The 18,740-nt window shown below is 39.1% G+C and overlaps 1 protein-coding gene and 1 non-coding gene across 2 annotated transcripts in view; one reads left to right on the top strand and one right to left on the bottom strand.

Annotated features, from left to right (window-relative positions):
* LOC101848061 (GPI ethanolamine phosphate transferase 2) overlaps positions 1 to 13,791 on the bottom strand; it is a gene marked incomplete in the record, with an annotated part of 16,364 nt that extends 2,573 nt beyond the window's left edge. Inside the window, 12 exon segments of the mRNA XM_013086366.2 lie at positions 45 to 586; positions 1,441 to 1,626; positions 2,292 to 2,442; positions 3,284 to 3,734; positions 4,063 to 4,205; positions 4,645 to 4,780; positions 5,550 to 5,764; positions 6,519 to 6,731; positions 9,072 to 9,198; positions 10,106 to 10,294; positions 11,063 to 11,272; positions 13,124 to 13,791. Coding sequence (XP_012941820.1) covers positions 45 to 586; positions 1,441 to 1,626; positions 2,292 to 2,442; positions 3,284 to 3,734; positions 4,063 to 4,205; positions 4,645 to 4,780; positions 5,550 to 5,764; positions 6,519 to 6,731; positions 9,072 to 9,198; positions 10,106 to 10,294; positions 11,063 to 11,272; positions 13,124 to 13,618 — 3,058 coding nt within the window.
* Positions 13,792 to 13,962: 171 nt separating this feature from the next.
* On the top strand, positions 13,963 to 14,035 carry TRNAA-AGC. Its single transcript has one exon. It is a non-coding gene; the product is annotated as a tRNA-Ala (tRNA).
* Positions 14,036 to 18,740: the final 4,705 nt, after the last annotated feature.

Here is an 18,740-nt window from a genome sequence, read left to right as displayed (position 1 = left end):
AGAGCAAACCAACCCCTTTTCCTTAATAACTGTAAGTCAACAAACCTGGAAAAAGAAGAGAGCACGTCCCATCCAAAGACAGTAAATGAGAGCATACGTTGGTCGTACATGTAACTGTGTCAGTGCGGGAACCACCATCTGCTCTATCAGTCCTGACATTGCCACCAGCGGGATGTTGTGGGGGCGCAGTAACATACACATGGCACACAACCAGCTAGAGACAATGCCTGACAGCTGTTGATCAACTCTGTGGCTTTGTTTCCCCTCGCCCTCTCTCGCCTTTCCATTCTCCTGAGATACAGAGGTTTGACGAAACAGTTTTTTTGAGTTTGAATTTTCTTCACAAGACACATTTTTGGCAGTACTTTGGCACTTCGCATATTCTGAGCTGGGAGATTCACTTCTTGACAATGACGACTCGTAAAAGTTTAGTCGGGCAGATCGTTTGCGCTGACTCACAGACAGATTTTGAGACTCTTGTTCTTTAGGGCAGTCAACCTCCAGACGTGTGAAATTCTCGGGTAAAATAGAAAGCAGAAACACCATGGCTGAGCAACAGAGAGAAATCCTTGCCTCCAGAACACCCCTGCAAAAAGAATAAAAGAAAAAGAAGTAAAATGCTATAGTTTAATACCAAAACACATATTGTCAGTACAGACTTTCCAAAAAGACAAACTCAAGTTACTAAGAAAGATTTAAGAAAACATCTCTGACCGAAAATCAACAGTTGCAAGGATCTCTCTTCTATCAAACATGACCAATAAATAGCTAAAAATCCTTGCAAAAATCATAGGAAGATGCTAAATTTTAAAAGTATGAATATCAAGCCTTACAAAAACAAGAGGGTGTACAAATGGTGCTCTACACTCATGAATGCAATCTTGATTTCTCCAATAATTCTCTTCACTAATATCAAACATTCTTTTTTTCTTCTAGGTTTGGAAGACCGTAAACCACAATTTGTATAAAGAGACTTTCTTTTTTTTTACTTTTAGGAAATGAAGATAAACCAGGCAAGGAAATGGACAAAAATTTTGATCAGGTCACACTTCCACAAACAGGCCAAGTGAAAAAAAGGTGTAGAACATAATTTGTTATGGATGTATAAACGAGAAATTCTTTTATTATCTTTCTTCAAATAGCCCTTTGAGTACAGAATATTTTACTTTTCTTAACAAGATACCTGATATTTTACCAAAACATACTGTGTAAATATACAAATCATTCATAACCCCTGACCCCCCCCCCCCCTCTCTCTCTCTTTCCCCTCCACAAATGGACACAAGCACACTCTCACACCCACCCTCACTATATGGGCACACACATTCACACATGCACCAACATGTGTTGACGCACAAGCATATAATGTAGCACGCTCACAGGACTTTATGCAGTTGTGAGCGCCCTAAAACTCTCTTACTAAACTACAGGCATACATACTTGTCACTCAGGAATTTCCGAGAAGGGAAGAACAACGATCCTGAAGCAACCCTGGAGAAGAAAGCTCCGGCCAGTGACAGGTTCATGAACAACACTTGTACCTTGGCCAGTCCTGGCTGTCTGCTACAGGAGATGACCATCATGGAGAAAGCCACCATCAACGATAGGTAAGGCTTGTGTTCTGACCTGAAGAGAGAAGCAACACACATGCACAGTGAGACACAACATAACCACACTTAAATATACACAAGACTTTCATCACAGGCCAGTAAGTTGCACATGGAAGGCTAAAGTAAAAGGCGGGGACATCATGGAAACAGCTGGAAAAGGATGCACAGGACAGGCTTCCCTCAAGAAACGTTGTTGATGGCCAATGCCTCACTGGGAGTTAAAAAGGGAAAGAGAGAGGAAGGCAAAAGTAGGGCCACATCCGGGTCACAGTGACATCACGCTTTTAACTTACGTTAAAAAAGGGAGCTCAAAATTTACTTTTACTCTTTTCACTTTGTTTCCTCAGTTTGAACATCTGGCAGGGAGGAGGAAATGTACCCGGCTGGAAGAATAAAAAAACCTCAAAAACAACTAAACCAACCGGGAACAAAATTACAACCTCCTGCAGATTCTGGTGATTGTCTTGTCTACGTTTTTGTGTATTTTTACAAGGTGTCTATTTAAGCCTGTGTAAAAGTGTCTGTTTATTTGGACAGGATGTTAAAATGACGAAAGTCCTTTTTTAATAGGGTGGAGGAGAGAATCAGGATGTTGTGATGTTGAGTGACTAAAACCAGGCAAGGGTTGACTCTTGATGCCAAATTTCTGAAGGAAAGAAAGACAAACACACAAAAACTTACATGACAAGCCAGTCACTAAAATCTGGGAGGTGCTGCCACTTGTTGCCTGTTTGATTCCAGCGTCTCATCACTCGCAGAAAAACCAGGACGCAGACCAAGCTAAAGCTTAAATGGACAGCCGACTTGAAGGAAAGGGCCGCTCTGGAGCCGCCTGGCAGAAGAATACAGTAAAACCCTGATATCACAAATTTCACAGGGCCATAAACTACTTTGTGTTTAGTTTTAGTACAGAGTTTTACGGCACTTGCAACACAATAAGGTCATATATGTGCCTCAGATTAGAGGTGTTACAAGAGAGTAACAAACACAAAAAAAGGAGGCAAGAAAAGGACGATAATCTTTGTGTTTGACAGATTTCATGTCAGGGGAAGTTGCAATGCATAGAATGAAAAGAATAACTCCACCCCCCAAACAAGTATTTGAAATCCTTTCAGGGAAACAGGAAGTTTAGGCTGAATGACTTCATTCTTATTTATATTTGAATCGGATCTCATTCGATCGCCTTAGGAACAAACCAACAGAGTCTGGGAACATTTTATACCAGAGAGAGAAAAAAATGATTTTTCTTGAAACTAAGCGGTGGGACAAAGAAGCTTTGAATTTATGACTGTTTGGTGCATTTATATTGGTCTGACAGTTGAGATATAAATATGCGTGGTGTGAAGTGGGGGTTCCTTGCCATTCAAAGAATAAATGCATCTGAGGGAAATTTGGAGAAAGATTTTCTGAACTCGAGGCATTTGCACTGCAGTTTGCTTAAGTATTTTGTCATATTGCATGGTAAGTTTCAGGATGATTACATCTATACCAATGTAAAACAAATCTCAGGGCCATACAAAAACTTCTCTACAAACACCTTATAATTAAATGGCATGATGTAACTGATTTGTCTTGTAAACAGTTGAACAACACTGAGGTGTAAAAAGATACCAAAAGAAAGACAATCTAATATTGTCCAGCAAGAAAATTTATTCCCTGTCACGTCATCTCACCTGAAGTAACGGACGAGGCATTATCTGTCTTCTTGCTATCCTTTTCCTGAAGATTTCCAGAACCGTCTCTCACACAATTTTCCCGCTGCTCTATCTCAGCTCTATTCAGCTCCTGGTACAACCGAGTATCCTCTCCGTCACATTCGCCATCCCGCTGTTCTTGGTCAGAGCCATAACATCCCTCATCAGGCTGAAGGTTTATATATCTCTTTGAATCATCAGGCACAGATGTGTTACCCCCTTTGCTCATAGGCTCCTCTTTGGTGACCCTGACCCTGTTCCACAGCTGGTAAGGCAGCTGAAGCAGTAGCAAAACATGCACGGTGGTGGTAAGGAAGTACAGGGTCTGATGCTCCTCTTCCACAAAACTGCTCGACATCAAACTCAAGGCGTGGCCTAAGCTGCCTACTATTAGAAATTTCTCCACAACACTGGACTGCCATAGCCAGATCTGAAGAAATGCAAAAAAACTTAATGCACATTATGCTTCCAAACAATACCATTTACCAGTTTGTAAGAAATAGACTCGAACTCTATCAATTTTCTTTACCTTTTTCTCACTGAATAAACATCTTTGTTTTCAAGAAGGAAAAGTGAAACTTAATATTCCTTAAGATCATTTTTCTGTATTTTCCAAAAACTGCACAATCTTTCAAAAAAGGAATATCAAATTGTCTTGCTTATCCACTCTTTTTACACACAAGGCTCTTTCAATGAAAGCCAAACTGGAGAAACTTATATAACTTAACACTCACAGATAAAAAGACAACATTAAGTACCTGGATATGCCTCAAAATTCCCCACAGCTTAGTCTTATGAGTGATGAAGTGAACTGAGAGGCTGAGAAACACAGCCAGCATAGACAACTGAATGGCTACACTCAGGCCAGTTGCTTGACATATCAAAGGACTTGGGACACCACCTAGAAAGAAGCAAGCAGAAAAAAAAGATATTTAATCTAACCAGTCAGATTCTAACTCGCCACAATTTACTGAATGTTTTCCCACATCTTGTTCTTCTGGTGCCACATTCACAACAGCCATCAAAAGTCATAACTTTCCATACTACTAATTCATGAAAGGCAACTTGTAAAGACAGATTATAATCAGTTTCGTTTCTTTGACCCATTGCGACCTTGCATCTTTAATATGCACATCATTGAAAACCATGATTTAGAGGCTATATTTTGTTTCTTGTAAATAAAAGGAGAAAAAGTAAAACAAACTCAAAAGAACAAAGGAACTAATTAATAATACACTTAAAAGAAATATAACGCAACTGACACAGAGATTAAAATGACATCAACAATGACACAAATTCTGATATCGATATGTAGAATAATGGAATCAACCACTCACTACCTGTGCACATTGTGATGTGGGACAAAGTCACAGAGCCACAGACAGGAAATGCCACAGTAAAGCAGGATGACCATGATCGTAATCCAGATTCTGTGACCTTCACATTGATATGGCTCAAGATCAGGGACGCAAACAACTGAAAGTGGACAAATACGACATTACAATGGAATTAACAGAAACATCTCAGTATGCCAAGCTTCCATTTTCTACTTGAATAGCTATGACAAAAAAAGTTTGTTAAAGAAGAACAAGATAAAATTACAAAATCCGTACAAAGATTTACTTCCTTCAAACATTTTTGTAGCTTTCATCTTAGGAAACAAAGTCCCATTTTGATTGTCAGCAAACAAAGCAACTTAATTTTTTTCATCTTTTAGTTTGCAGAATCCAAAACATAACTGCAGTAATTATTTCACAAAGACGCTACCCTCCCCCCCCTCTAAAAAACAACTAGTATAAGCATTTGCCATAAGTTATAACAAATACCTATCTTGATCTTCAACCTTTATAGGCCTACATGTTTTTATGTATCATCGACATTTGTCTCAAACCTCTGAACATTACTACTGAGCCATACCAAATGTTTTTCTCACATAGACAAAACTGAGTCATAAGCAGAATGTCTTGCCATTTTATTGATTGTATTTTTTCGGGTATTTTTTTTCCATTTCAAAACCTTATTTTGAATCTTAACTTTGTGCTCTTGTAATTTTAGTTAGAAGTTCTTCATACCTGTATATCTCCCATCACTTCTTACTAAAGGTAAAAACAGCAGTTCAAAAACAGTTGGTAAACCTACCCACCCGCCCCCCCCCCCAAAAAAAAACCCCCAACAACAAAACAATGTATTCAATTTGTGCAACTATCATCTAATTGAACCTCATTACCATTCCACAAACACTTACCATCCAGAGTAGCACCATTGCAGCAGCCATAGCATAGACATCGTACTGCGTGGAAAGCTTGTCCACGCGCTCAGCCATGAGACTCAGGCTCTGAGCGTAAACATCTAGCAAACGCAAGCCTTGCTCCTCCCACTGTGCATGAGGTGAGGAGTTCTGATGGAGAAACCATGATGCCATCTCCTCACTGGCTCTTTGGTACATCATGTACGATGACTCTTGAAAACAACAGAACACAAATCTTTTAGGTTTCAGAAGTTGGTCTCTTTGACAAAATCATTTTGTACAATAGAAAAATAGTGTTAAAAAAATCGCTGTTCAAACATCTATGACAATACGGAAGGAAAATGGAATAACAACCTAATTATCAAAATGCTCAAAATCTAGTAACACCAAAGTGCAATTGATAGTTTGAACTATTAAATATCTGTAAATATAGGAAAAAAGGAGGGTGCAGTAGCTCAACAGGTATAGTGCTCACCTGTCAGCCTGAACATCTGGAGTTCGAGCCTTTACCGTGTTTGGTTAATTCTTCTCATGTTTTCTACACCTCCCGAGTCCACAATAGGTAAAGTCAAGCATCTAATCTTCTCGGATAAGAACTAAAACTTCAAAGGTCCCGTGTAGAAGTTTTACAAGTGAAAGATCCCTTCGCAATTTTAAAATTGAAAAGAGTCAGCCATCTGGTTCTCCATTAGGGCAAATTCAAAACAAATTCCTAAACTAAATCGATGCCACTCTAGTCAGGATTAATATTCAAAGAGTACCTTAAAAAATGTCATGTTGAGCAAAGGATGATTCTATGTTCTCTGTTGATCAAACGGCTATGTACATTCAAATCAACTGCACTATGAAATGAAGAAGATCTGACTGTCAGTTACGCCCTGAGCTCTAGCAAGGGTACAAGAAGGAAGATCAGAAAGAGAATTTGCTGGCTGAGCAGAGGCTTCCAAGTCTTAATTTCAGACTCACCTTTTTCACGATTTGCCACATAATTTTCCAAAATTTTCATGGCCTGCTGTGCGTTTTGATGAACAATTGACAGCTTCTGCTGCAGAGAAAAGCCGACAAGGGCATCAGTAACAATTTTGCCCAGGCTGTTCAGTGGCACTGGCACATCCATCAGAACTGACAGAGTCGGGCACAGGTCAGCTTGCGAGATCAACCCAGGAGGTTTGGAACCAACTGTGAACACAGGTATCATTTATCATGCATGCAGTGTAAAAAAAAAGGAATATTTATAAGGTGTCAGATGGAAAATGCATGACGACATCATAATATATTGTTGTTGTTGTTGTAATAGTTGTTGCAGTCGCCTATCGTGTAGAAGTAGAGTTTTTGTCCATCCCATTTATTTTAACTATCAGAATATGCATGTTTGCCAAATGTGTCTAATTTTGAGTTACAGGAGTTAAAAGTAATCTAAGGTGCTAAAAGAAAAGGACATCATACATTCCAGTTAGATAAGTCCTGATCTTGGTAACAAAAGTCATTTAAAAAGAAATAATACTAAAGACATACAAACATTTAAAGCATGCGAAACTGAACTTACTTTTTTATACATACATGTAAAGGAAAAGCATATCGATATCATAATGTCCCAAACAGTATAGGAAAAAGAAAAAGTAACTTGACACAGATTCTGCAGTGGTTTTACTTAAATATATTCATCTCTTTGGCCAGGTAACTTGCCATTTCTCTCTTAACCCCTTGCCTGCTCTGTGGGCGTATCTGGTACATTTGAAAGAAGCCTGTTTTATTTCGTGCATATCTTCACTTCTACACAGTTTTGAATAACAAGCGTTACATCCTTGTATTCTCTGTCCACTTGCCGATGCGATCATGTCTAGTTTTATGCTAAAAGTCCCGGCATTCGCATATGGTAGCTAAAACAAAGAGACATGGTGTGTAGTGTGTTGTGAGCGAATGACAAAGTCAGTGTACCTCTCTGAGGGGTTTGCGTGCAGTCTACATTCACCACGATGGCTTCGCAAAGGTTGACTAGGTCTAAAATGAAAGGTCTACATTCGGCTAAGATCCCGCATTTCAGATAATAATTTAAGGAAGAAAAACCTGGGTGGGCACACCCGATCAGCCAAGAGTGAAAAGTTGAGATCGTTGAACGGCCTGTGCATCAAAGATCAGCCACTCTCGTGAATATGACCACATAAGCATTGTAAAACTCGATGAAACGGAAAAATGTTTGCCCCAGTCGGGATCACACAGAGGTGTGAACTGACCGACACATTTGTTTACCCTAAACACCGCACTTGCATTTGAGCTCTGCACCTGAAATTACATCACTCACTGTGTAGGTAGGGCCTACACGTTCGCTCCAGGTGGGATCACTGATTGAAATGTGAACTCTTCCTTGACCAGTGCAGCAGTAAAATTTGCGAGACAGACTTAAATTTTAATTGTTGTGGTCACAACGTAATGGTGTGTAGCGACAAAGGCCGGGGAACTCGGTCATTGATGGAAAGCTATAAGTTTGGGACAGATAAGGAGGAGGGGAGAGGCAACTGGATAAGCGTAGAACTTGAGACTCATGATAGGATAATAGGTGTAAATGGCATGCCTCATGCCACTCTGATTAGTCATTAAGGTTGACCACTCTTTGCTTGCCAGAATATGTTATAAACCCACCCAAAGGTCATGTCAGTTCATTTTAGAGCGGAGGGAGACAATTTTACCAGTTGTGGGCCTTAACTTGGGTCACTGTAGATTCTTCCTTTGGTCCATCGGCTAAGATCACATTCGCCTTAGATCCCGCATTTTCCGTCCTCCCGAGCACCGGGATCTTAGGCGGAGACTACTGTAGTACAGCTAGTAGTCTCTGCCTAATATCCCACCGTTTATGATCCCGATTCCCTTCAGATCCCACTGTTTTAAGAAAAAAGAATTTTTACTATACAAAAGTCACCCCTAAGATCCCGCTCTGATTCACTATGAGTGAAGTCTACATTTGGCTAAGATCCCGTATTTCAGACCATAATTTATGGAACAAAAAACCCAGGAGGGCATAGCCTATCAACCAAGAGTGAAAAGTTGAGAAGTCCTTGAAGGGAGAACATTTTACCGGCTGTGGGCCTTAACTTGGGTCACCGTAGATTCTCCCCTTTATGTGTCGGCTAAGATCCCGTTTGCCTAAGATCCCCCATTTTTTTTTAACCCCTAGAAAGGGAATCTCAGGCGGAGACTGCTATACTTTGTAATAGAGAATAGTAGTAAAAAATAAACAGACCACACCAGGGAACTCATTAACTTCCCCAAATTTCAGTATTTTCTTTACATAAGAATGTCTACACTTATTTTAAGAGACTAAAAATTGTTATTTCACATTATTAATACTTCTATTTATTTTAGTTTCCACTTTGCTTGGGCCCGATTTTGATACCCGTTTTCATCTCCGAAGAACTTTGTTCTATTTTCAGGCTGCTCTGATTGAGACCCTTTTTTTGCCTGGTGATCAGCTGTTATTTCACAATATAATTACTTCCACTTCAACTTCACAACAGGAAGTACCTGGACTTTTGATGCTCGGACTGAGAAAGAGCACAGGAACGAAGACTTCCTGTGGAGTGGCACCCCCGTGACCTCCCTGGTCAGTCATGCCGTGGTCACCACAGACAACCAGGAGACTTGGCTCAGCCTTGGGGAAAAAGGAGGCGAGGGGGGGGGGAGTGAGACAATGATCGGTAAAAGGTAAAAGTAAAGTTTCAAAACTCCCCCCACCATGTACAGGGAGTAAACAGAAGTCAAACTTGTCTGTGAAGGAACCCCCCCAATTCGAATTGCCCCCAAAATTTATTAACTTTATGTTCTGTCTAAAACTTTAAAATGAAATGACATTCCAAAGATACTAGTGTGTATAAAAGTGTATGGGCTTAATGTCCTTATCAACACTATTAGATAATGCGGGACCTCCAAATTTTATTTCTGTCTCCAATAGTGAGCCAAAGGGATAGAGAGCCTTGAAAACACTCCTGAAGTTACTGTCAAATGTGATCTTATGGACTTTGGTGAAAGAACAGATTTAGTGAAGTAATAGATATATGAGGCATCGTGGGAAATTATGCGCTCTTCAAAATAATGAAATCCGAGAAATTAACATTTTTCTGGCAGTTCGGACATTTTTTTTTGGCTCAGCACCCTATATATGTCCATTCAACAACAATTTTAAGTTTGGATTTTATGGAAAAATATTGATAAAAAGCACAACAAATTTAAATTTGCAGTTTTCAAGGACTCTTAAGTTATGGAAATCACCAAACGTTAGTGGCCATTTTCTCACTAATTTTATCTCTGGAACCAGGCAAGCCACCCCGTTCAATAGCAAATATCTCGACTGCTATTCCAGATAAATGGATATTTTTTTCAACAAAGGCAAGGCAAATGAATTACTTTTAAGATGATGCCAATAACTCATTATACCCAAAAATTGACGAACGTCTGATTCCACTGCGTCGAGACACATATTATAGTTTTCCATCCCTTAGTAATTGCTTTATTTTTTAATCTTTCATCCAAAAAGTACACACTCTGAGCTTTTTTCTTACCCACTTTTCCATAGATTTGTAGATCTGCTCTATAACATCATCCATCTCACCCAATTTGGGACGGACTAGGTTACTGCTTGGCCCAGCAGTGTGGCCAATGTGGTCGAGGCCCAAGTAATGCAGAATCATAACGTCCCAATCATTTTTGATTAGCTCTGATGGAAGGTGTCGAGTAACATTTCGGTCAACCTGGAAAGATAACAAGTTCATGAGTTAAAAAATTAGCTCCATCACAACTTAAGTAATTGGCCGACATAATGTAAGAAAACATTAAAATGAGAACCAATAAAATTTAAAAGGTAAGTTATGAAGAAGAAGGGAAGCTTTTCTGAGACTCCTAAACCATAACAAATTCTAAAGCATAATAAGAAAAAAAATTAGCTCGTACATTCTTCATGATATCAGAGTCTACGAAGCAGTCACATAACACAAATCATCACGAAGTACAAGCATTTGTGCCCATTTGGAAGAAGAGTGGAACAGAAAGCAAAATAAACTTTCCGTCTTCAAAATTATGTAATTTCAGCTGGTCCGAATAGAAATAGAATTTTTGTATAAAAATAAAATTAAGATGAGCTTGCCCTTTAATTTCTAAACATTTATTTTTCATGACTTCCATAGAATTTTCCAAAGAAAGTAACAAGCTAAGAACAAAAATGAAATATCATCACGAGTGCTGTTCAATCTCCTGCTTAGGCATTTTATTTTTTGCATTCACTTACGACAACTTTAGACACTGGGACCAACTATCTTCTATACTGCTGGTATATATGAGATGCAAAAACTTTTAAAATGAACCATTTGAGCCCTGGTTCCAGTACAAACATTAAACACACATTACCATGAAGGCAATTAATTTCTCAACTGAACACTGATTAATATACCAATAGAATAAAGGCGTTGGGTATTTATTTAGAAAAACGATATATATTTTCTTGAGAAAGACAAATCATCTACCTCAGTGTAGTCTGTGACGAAGAAAGACGTCGTGCCATCACTTCTTAAGAAATGATCGGGAAACAATTTCAGCCATGTATCATCGCCAAAGAAGACGATATTCTTTCCGGCGGCTTTCAGCTGGCTGACAATGTTATCCTCTTCCAGTGCCACAGAACCAAAGTTCAGTACAACATCGATGAAACTTGGGATATTCCCTGTAGTAATGGCCTGTAAGGGGGTAAAAGGTCACAGGGATTGATTTCTTGTTTGTACTTTTAGATTTAAGTGAAGAGCACACTGCCAGTACAGTTCCGAATTGAAAATAGAGGTGGGAAGAAGTAGAAAGTAGAGGTGTATTAGACACCAAAGAGGCTACATCATCAAATCCATAGATAGTCAACAATGGTAACCCTTGACAAGGGGATTATTTAGTGTAAGTCCCCCAACTTCAAAATTAGATCAATCAAGGCATCTGAAGAAAGAAAGATTAAATTACGAAAAGAAGTAGGTTTAATAATGAGCAACTTCCATCTAACTGCAACTAAAGCTTTCTTCCCAGAGGGGTTGCTGTACACCCTGTGCATAAGATTATAATGTCATAGATAGACTACTAAAAATTGTGTTCTGATCTGGCAGTCAGGTTAAAAAAAGTCATCATCATAATAGGCCTATACTTATGTCAGGCTATGATATATATAATAAAACTTATTTTCTATCATTGAAGTCTATCAATGAAATTTTAGACTATTTTTAAAATCAAACTGAAGGCAAATGAGTATGATCTTGACTTTTATTTTTTTAAATATAATATAGTGATGCAGAGATCAGACCTGCCACTCTATGAAATCTAAAAATCAGGATCTAGAGGGGAAAAAATCGGGATTTGGTGAAAAAAATCGGGATCAATGACAAATCACCAAGGTGACTGCCAAGCTGAATTAAAATTTTCCAAGAGATATTATATCCGCGCATAAATGTCCTCTGAGTATGTATGTGCGTGTGCGTGTGTGTGAGGGAGGGGGGTGTTTAAAAAAAAATCCTGATGTAAAAAGTATGAATGAGACTCCTAGCCCAAGTGTCTACACCCCTTACCCCCCTCCCATCCCACCCCCCGTAAGTTTCGAAAGATGTTTCAACCAGTGTGCATGAACTTAAGTTGACCTCGTCGACGGACGGTCTCTGACACATATGGGAAACTTACATGCCGAAGTCAAGTCACGTAATGCGAACCCATGATTGAAACAGTTTTACTGGCGGGTCTTGAAGACAAGCACGATTAACCAGAAGTTGGACAAAGCTTGTTTTGAAAGTAACAGCAGAACTATAGTATTGATCATTTGTAAGTCGGAATTGAAACAGTGGTCATCATCGGAGAATTCTGAGCGCAAACAAGCGAAAGTAGATATTTGAGAACGAAGAGGCTAGCTGTACTTAATGACGGCTAGACTGGCAGTCTAGCCGTACTTAAGTTTAAGTACGGCTAGACTCGCAGTCTAGCCGTACTTATTCTTAATATGATGGCTAGACTGACCATTTACAAAAAAATAGGCCTACTGAATTGTAAATATACATTTTTAGTGTGCAGTACCTAAAGTATTTGTATTTGAGACAAAACCAGGTTCCTTAATGACAGTGCATGTATTTTAAACCTCCTGTTTTCTAATGTAAATAGGGCCTAAGATAAGTACGGCTAGACTGGCAGTCTAGCCGTACTTAAGTACGGGTAGACAGCCAGGCTAGCCGTACTTAAGGACAGCTAGACTGTCAGTCTAGCCGTACTTAATATTGATGGCTGAATTGTAAATGAAAATTTTAGTTTGCAATGCCTAAAGTATTTGTATTTCAGACAAAACCAAAAGGTGCCTTACTGACTTGCATGTATTTAAACCTGAATAATTACTAGATCTAGATCTAATGAGACCTGTGTACTTAACAGGCTTGAGTTGATTGGGCCAAACCTAGATCTAAGTACGGCTAGACTGGCAGTCTAGCCGTACTTAAGTACGGCTAGCCACTTCGAATTATCAAATTCAATTGGAACGGGAAGGCAATTTCCAAAGAGCGCCATGATAACCATACCTTGATCCTTGGCATAGTGACTGTAGGTGGATGCGACTCAGCCACAAATTTAATTCCATGTCCCAATTCAAAAATTCTGTTCACTTTGGGCATGTACTGATAAGGTCCAAAGAAAAAGTCAGAACGGAAAGCATCAATTACAAGAAAGATGAGTCGTTGAAAAGAGACTGAAGAATCTGTGTTGAGGTGTTCAGGATATCTTGAGGCTAAATGTGGCTTTCCATTTTCCTTGATATGGATCTCCCTCTGTCGGACAATTCCATTTTGAAGGGATTTTTGACTAACAGTTGAAGTTGCATCATGATTACCAGGTCCAGAGTCGTCATTTAGCAACGTAGTTTTCGTGACTGATTCTGGTGGCAATGGCAAAGACACAGAAATTTTCTGTCGAGAAATGTCTCGCGGGACCTGTTTGAGAGGAAAAAATCCTCTAAAGAAGACACTTAGAGCAAATACTACCGCCAAGGTGCGAAGCAATAAAAGTATACACATCATCAATGATATAAGAAACTGAACTGCTCGAGCTCTCCCTGATCATACGGTTGGCCCAGTTACTAAACTCACAAACACCGGTAGGAGGCAGCCATATTTGTTTTGGAGAAAAAAATCCAGTTCCGCTTCCTGGAAAACCTTGGGCCTTAGCATTTCCAAATAATAGCATTATTATTATTATCTGTGTGCAATTTCTAAAGGTGATGGACAACTATGAGCTTTGAAACAAAAAAACAAAATTAAAAATAGAACGAACACAAAGCAAATATAGATCTACTTCAGCTGCTGGTCTAAAAAAACCTAATGGTTTAGGATAATATAACTTTGTTTACCTGTTCAGGTATGGAGGGGCTGTAGCTCAAGTGGTAGAGCGCTCGCTTAGCATGTGAGAGGTACCGGGATCGATACCCGGCAGCTCCAATTTTTTTTCTTCTAATTTTGAAATTTTTGGTCACCTTTCTTTTCTGTGCTAAGGAAATTTGTCACGTGCTTCATTTTTCTCTCCCCCTCGTGACCGAATGGTGTCCCCCCCCCACCCCCCCTTGCACCTTCCATACCCTTTCCCCCCATTCATATTATAATCTTTAGATTGGGTTTTCTTTCTTTCTTTTTTTTAGCATCTGCACGTGTGTTCCTCCTACCCAGTCCTCCAAAGAATCCTGATATCATAACGTCGAAAAGTACATTTCTTTGCTATACTGTAGGCCTACTTCTTGTGCAACCTATCGTCATCAACTTAATATAATGTTATCTGCGTGGATTTTAGTGTAATACCTACGTTAGAAATTCCAGAGACATGCACCAGTTGTACAGTTCATTCAAGCAAACAGTGTAAGCCTGTACATTATCACCTGGTAGTGTTGTTGAGTGGAGCAGCGGGCACACCATAATTCACTGATAAAGTCGTTGGTCAGACGTCAAGTAGCCATGAATAGCGTGTCTGTCCCTGAAGGTTTCGGTTACATGTCAGGAAAGCAAATCCTCATTGCTCCCACCCCCCCCAAAAAAAAAAAAGAAAAAGAAAAAAAAAGAAAAGAAAGAAAGAAAATAAAATAAAAACGTAATAAATAAGCTTATACATGCCTAAAGCGTATTAGACTTCTATACGAACTTGGTTGTTGTTGTTGTTGTTGTTGTTGTTGTTGTTGTTGCTTTTCTTCTAACAGTCTTACTTTTCTGCTGAAATAAATCCATAATATGTTGGTTGGATTTTTAACAAATACACATATTATTGTTATTACCGGCAATTAGAAAAAAAATTTCACCGATATTATGTCACCTGATTGAGGGGGAAATAGTACATTAATTTTGGTCTAGAAATAAAAATGCTAAAAATAAGAAAAACTAAGAGTGTCTCTTTTTGATTAAAACCTCGTACTTTTAGGTTTTGGTCAAGTAGGTGTGCATTTCCCAGTAACAAACCTACCCCTGTAGGAGCCTATATGTGAGGCAGCGTGGTGGAATCAGGCTCTCGTCTATTTTTTGGGGGGCATGTAGAATTATTGTTATCATCTTAAAGCTTGTTCACTTGTCTTTATTTGGATGAAAAAAGTATTCATTTATCTTGAATACAAGTCGAAATATTTGCAAAAGAAGTAGGTGGGGGTAATCTGTTTTCAGAGGTAAAATTAGTGAGAAAATGGCCGCCAAAGATTAGTTATTTCGTTAGCTTAAGAGTCCATGGTAACTGAAAATTTACTTTTTTTGTGTGTCTTTAATCAACGTTTTTCCAGAAAAAATGAAACACAGAAAAGAGTTCCTTAATGGGCATGAAAGGAGTTAAGCCAAAAAACAAAAATTTGATAAAAATTCAAAAAGGCTCGTTTCTTCACTTTGATTATTTTGACGAGAGCCGCATTCCACCGCGCTGCCTCACATATGGCAGGCATAATATAAGGCATCGTTGTGAAATCAGGTACTCGTCAAAATATTGAAAGCGAAGAATCTGTGCGGCATGTTCCCGAACTTTGGCAATTTATATCGATTTTTTGTTGTTTCCTGGCTCAATGCCTCTCGTGTCCATTTAAAAATTGGATTTTTACTGAAAAACGATGGTTCTAATTGCACAAAATTGACGTAATTTTTTTGATTCAAAGAACTCACAAGCCTTGAAAGCCACCAACCTTTGGAGGCTATTTCCCCGCTAATTTTATATCTGAATCCAGGAAGCCCCACCTCGCGATCCCTAAATATTTCGAATTCTATGCAAGAATAGATGGTTTATTTTGGGTTGGGGTTTTTTCAGCGAATCCAAGACAAATGAACAAGTTTTAAGATGATTATAACGCTACATGCCTAAAAATTGACGAGCGCCTGATTACACTGCGGTGTGACATAATGGGTTTTACGTCCCTTTCATCAGTGTAAATTGTAAGGCCTAAGGCTAGGCTTTCCGAGAAGGCCTAGGTCTAAGGTTATTTGAGAAGCGGCACTTACGAACTCCTTCTCCGCTCCCAAGAGGACCAGACAGCCAAGCGCGTGGAGAACCCGGAACTTTGAAAACTCCCCAAACTTCCCTCGCTCAAAGAAAGCCCCCAACTTTTCTTTCTTTTCTCCCGTTAAAGGGAATAGGGAAGGATTTGAAATGATCTTTTATTATTATTATTTTTTTCATATTTTTTTTTTTTTGCGGCACTGCGCGAGGTGGTTTGTTGGACGCTACAGGTAAAGAAATGGAAAGACAAAACGGAAAGGCAAACTTAACCTTCGCCTTCACCTTCACCTCTCTTGTAATCAGCTACGCACTTGGGCATCAGCAGAGCTTGCAACCAACTTCTTCCACTCTTCTTGGTTCTCAGATTTCCATTATTCATGCTCCCCCCCACTGCTAGTCCATTCTTTGGTGTTGCCTTCCCAACGTTTCCTCTGTCTGCTTCGTCGTCCCCGTCTTTGTTATGCTGTTTCTTGCAGGACAGTCTTGTCCAACCCAGATGAGCGTGTGATGTGTCCGTACCACTTCGGTTTGGGTATTTTTTTCACTGGAGTCGGGAGGTCTTCATACAACCCGATGGTGTTTCCTATTCTGTTTTTCCACTATTTCACAGGTTAAAGGGCACACGTACCGTTGTCCAAACCGCATTATATTATATGTTCAGAAATTGATTTATTCCTCATAGTATACATACACGTAATATGTAACAATAATCTAACACTGACAGCTGGAAAAAAGCTAATTCTTACTGTCGATTTATTAACAGAATACCGTCATCAATACCTTGTCACAAGATTGTCTCATCTAATCAGCTTCAGATCAAAAAATCTTTGAATACCTCTATTTTCTATTCCGTCAATAATTTTCACATAAATGGGACATGGTTTATAGCTAGGCTGCCATAGTACTAAGATTGCCTAGAACTATAGGCTATCAAAAGACTCCGCTACATAGAAATAGAGAATGGGGCGTGTGTGTGTGTGTGTGGGGGGGGAGAAGACATAATGTAAGCTGCCCTGGTAGAGATAGGCTATGTCGCAATAGAGACCACAGATTCGCTTATTTCCATGCACTTTCTGCCACCGAAATTAATTTTGTGGCCCGAACTGGCCTAATTAGGTCAATGCACCATCATTACATGGCCTGAAATATGGACCAAGCACGATTATTACTTTCGTTTGTAATGACGCAGTGCCTATCAACTAATAAACTGATTGCCTGAAGGCCTACCTATTTTATTTTGAAAGCAAGAATTGCGATTTTATTTTTGTCTTCAGTGGGGAAATGGCTGGCGTAATAATATACGTGATACTTGCCACCGAGTTAATGGTTCATAAATTTCTGTTGTAAAGACGTCTCAGACCCAATCAAAAGCAACATTAGAAGTACAAAACGAATTCGTAAGGTGGCTTTATGGCTAATCTTAGCATGAGATCTGTCTTTTGGTGATGAATAACGTTCTCCTCAACCGCACGGTGTCAGGCAAATCATGGACCGAGAGGAGTCCCAAAGGGCGTTGTAAAGTGCACTATATTGACTTGTTTTCAAGAGTCCACTCTCTTGATAGATAACGACCGACCCTGTCACAGGTCCAGTCGATCACTTGGATCAATCACCACCGTTCGATCACCAGGCTAATCACCCTGTCTTGTCAAACCTAGGGTTCATTTCCTCGGTTAGAAGTTTGGAGAGTAATAGAGTTGTATTATCCCGTATTGCGTGACATTGCGTTGTTTATTACTTTTGGGATTCGCTTTTTCAGATATAAAATCAGCTGGATTTTCTGAACTTTTGAAATCTGTTCCTCGGGACTAAAATCGGTTCAATATATTCGCTAAGCAGTGTTAGTCGGGATTTTCTCACAATAATTACTTAATAGGATAATTAAGAAATTTCAAATTTCTTATCTATAAAATGTGTTTAAGTCGTGCGAAAGGTTTTGAATAAAAAGAATAACGTGGAAATTGAGGTAATCACCCTTAGTTTGATTTGCAAAATTCAACATCGGCAGGCAACGAAATCGCAGGAAAAGAAAACCTTTCCAAAATAGGCTAACACACAGAGTCAGTTTCGAACTGGTTTTCTGACTGAGTGAATTAAAACCTGACAAAGTGGTGTTCTCCGCCCTCTGGTATTAGAATTTCTACACAACTATTCATTGGGTAAGTGGCGACTGCTTTATTTTTTATTCTGTAATATGTTGAGTTAACCATCCATTAAACCAAGAGGCAAATCATTTATTGCTGCTGATATCATACTGTTATTCTGCCATAGTTTGTTCTACCTGTATAATTGATATAAAAAAAAACAACCCAGTCTCTTATATGTCTACCCGCATCTCGATTATATCTTTACCGTTTTGGGGAAATAATGTATTTAAGTAATTCCGTTCTGTGTCGTTATCAAAACGGTTTCTAGACATACGAGTAGAGGAAAAAACAGCAACAACAACAACAACAACAACAACAACAACAACAACAACAACAACAACAACAACAACAATAACAACAACAACGAAACATCAACAGCACAAAAAACCCTCCCCCCAACAAAAAAACCCCAGATGCTCGCAAATTTGATCACTTCGTCAAAAAGTATACATCTTAGAGATAAGAGATATAGTCTTTTGCAAGTACAGTTGCAACATTTTCAAATAACTGAGACGTGTAATAGCTGTATTGCTTGAAACAGAAC

The sequence above is a fragment of the Aplysia californica genome, unplaced genomic scaffold (assembly GCF_000002075.1).
Source record: "Aplysia californica isolate F4 #8 unplaced genomic scaffold, AplCal3.0 scaffold00459, whole genome shotgun sequence".
NCBI classification, from domain to species: domain Eukaryota; kingdom Metazoa; phylum Mollusca; class Gastropoda; order Aplysiida; family Aplysiidae; genus Aplysia; species Aplysia californica.
This window is presented reverse-complemented; position numbering and strand designations above follow the sequence as displayed.